The sequence below is a fragment of the Macaca thibetana genome, chromosome X (genome assembly GCF_024542745.1).
Source record: "Macaca thibetana thibetana isolate TM-01 chromosome X, ASM2454274v1, whole genome shotgun sequence".
NCBI classification, from domain to species: domain Eukaryota; kingdom Metazoa; phylum Chordata; class Mammalia; order Primates; family Cercopithecidae; genus Macaca; species Macaca thibetana.
Window position 1 is genome coordinate 70,267,860 of NC_065598.1, and position 1,194 is coordinate 70,269,053.

Sequence of the window (1,194 nt, forward strand, 5' to 3'; positions counted from 1 at the left end):
AGAAATGAGGAGGCAGGAAACTTTTGTGCACCCCAGTCGTGATGCAGAGGAGTGGGCAGGCTGCACATTGCGTGATCCCTCACCTCCATGGCTCCCCACCAGACATGACATGCCTGCTTCAATGAAAGTGCCCCAGCACAGCACAGCACAGCACAGCTGCCCTGCTTTTGCCTGAACACTGTGGCTATATCTTGGCATTCCTCTGAGGGCCCAAATCCCAGAGGTCACTGTTAGGCCCTTCCAAGTTGCTGCCACTGCTGCCTCTGCTCCTGCTGCCTGCAGGCCAGGGAGGGAGTGGGAGGTTGGGCACTATTGAACACCCGTAAGACAGAACCAAGGCTCCTCAGGACTTAGCATGTCCTCCTAGGATTGTCTTGGAGGGGACCAGCTGTGCAGATGCCATGGAGGTGGTACTGATCTTTGTATGCAGCCTGCTGGTCCCTGTGGTCCTGGCCAGTGCAGCTAAGAAGGAGAAGGAAATAGATCCTTTTCATGATAACTACCAGACCCTGAGGATTGGGGGACTGGTGTATGATATGGTCCTCTTCCTGCTTGTGAGCCTCCATAGAGTCTTGATTTGTTGCCCAGGCTGGAGTGCAGTAGCAGGATCTCACACTGCAACCACTGCTTTCTGGGTTCAAGTGATTCTTGTGCCTCAGCCTCCCGAGTAGCTGGGATTACAGGTATGCACCACCATGCCCCACTAATTTTTTTATTTTTAGAAGAGACAGGGTTTCACCATGTTGGCCAGCTGGTCTTGAACTCCTGACCTCAAGTGATCTGCCCGCCTTGGCCTCCCAAGGTGCTGGGATTACAGGCGTGAGCCACCATGCCCAGTCGAACCTCCATCATCTAAGTCACAGATGCAAGTGCAGTTTCAATCAGAAGCCCCAGGATCCAGGAGATGAGGAAGCTCAGGTGGAGAACTTCATCATTGCAAATGCAAAAGAGCCCCAGATAGCAAAAATCTGAAGTGCAGCCCACAGATAGGCAGCCTCTGGAACCAGAAGGTAGCTGCTTGAACCTTTAGATGCAAATGTCGATGCTTAAGAAAACCGGCCACTGTAGCAACAGATATTTTCCCAGGAGAAGGCAAGAACTTGTGCATCTCCCTGTGCCCATCCCTATCGTTTCTAACAACATTCTTCAACCTAATGATGCAACTAACATTTGCCTCCCTCATGCATCCTGTGG

At 51.9% G+C, this 1,194-nt stretch overlaps 1 protein-coding gene across 1 annotated transcript; it reads left to right on the top strand.

Moving 5' to 3' along the window:
• The first annotated feature begins 401 nt into the window (after positions 1–401).
• Positions 402–972, top strand: LOC126945819 (putative FXYD domain-containing ion transport regulator 8). The gene is made up of 2 exons (XM_050775866.1): positions 402–554; positions 838–972. The coding sequence occupies exons 1-2, from the start codon at positions 402–404 to the stop codon at positions 970–972; spliced, it is 288 nt and encodes a 95-aa protein (XP_050631823.1).
• Positions 973–1,194: the final 222 nt, after the last annotated feature.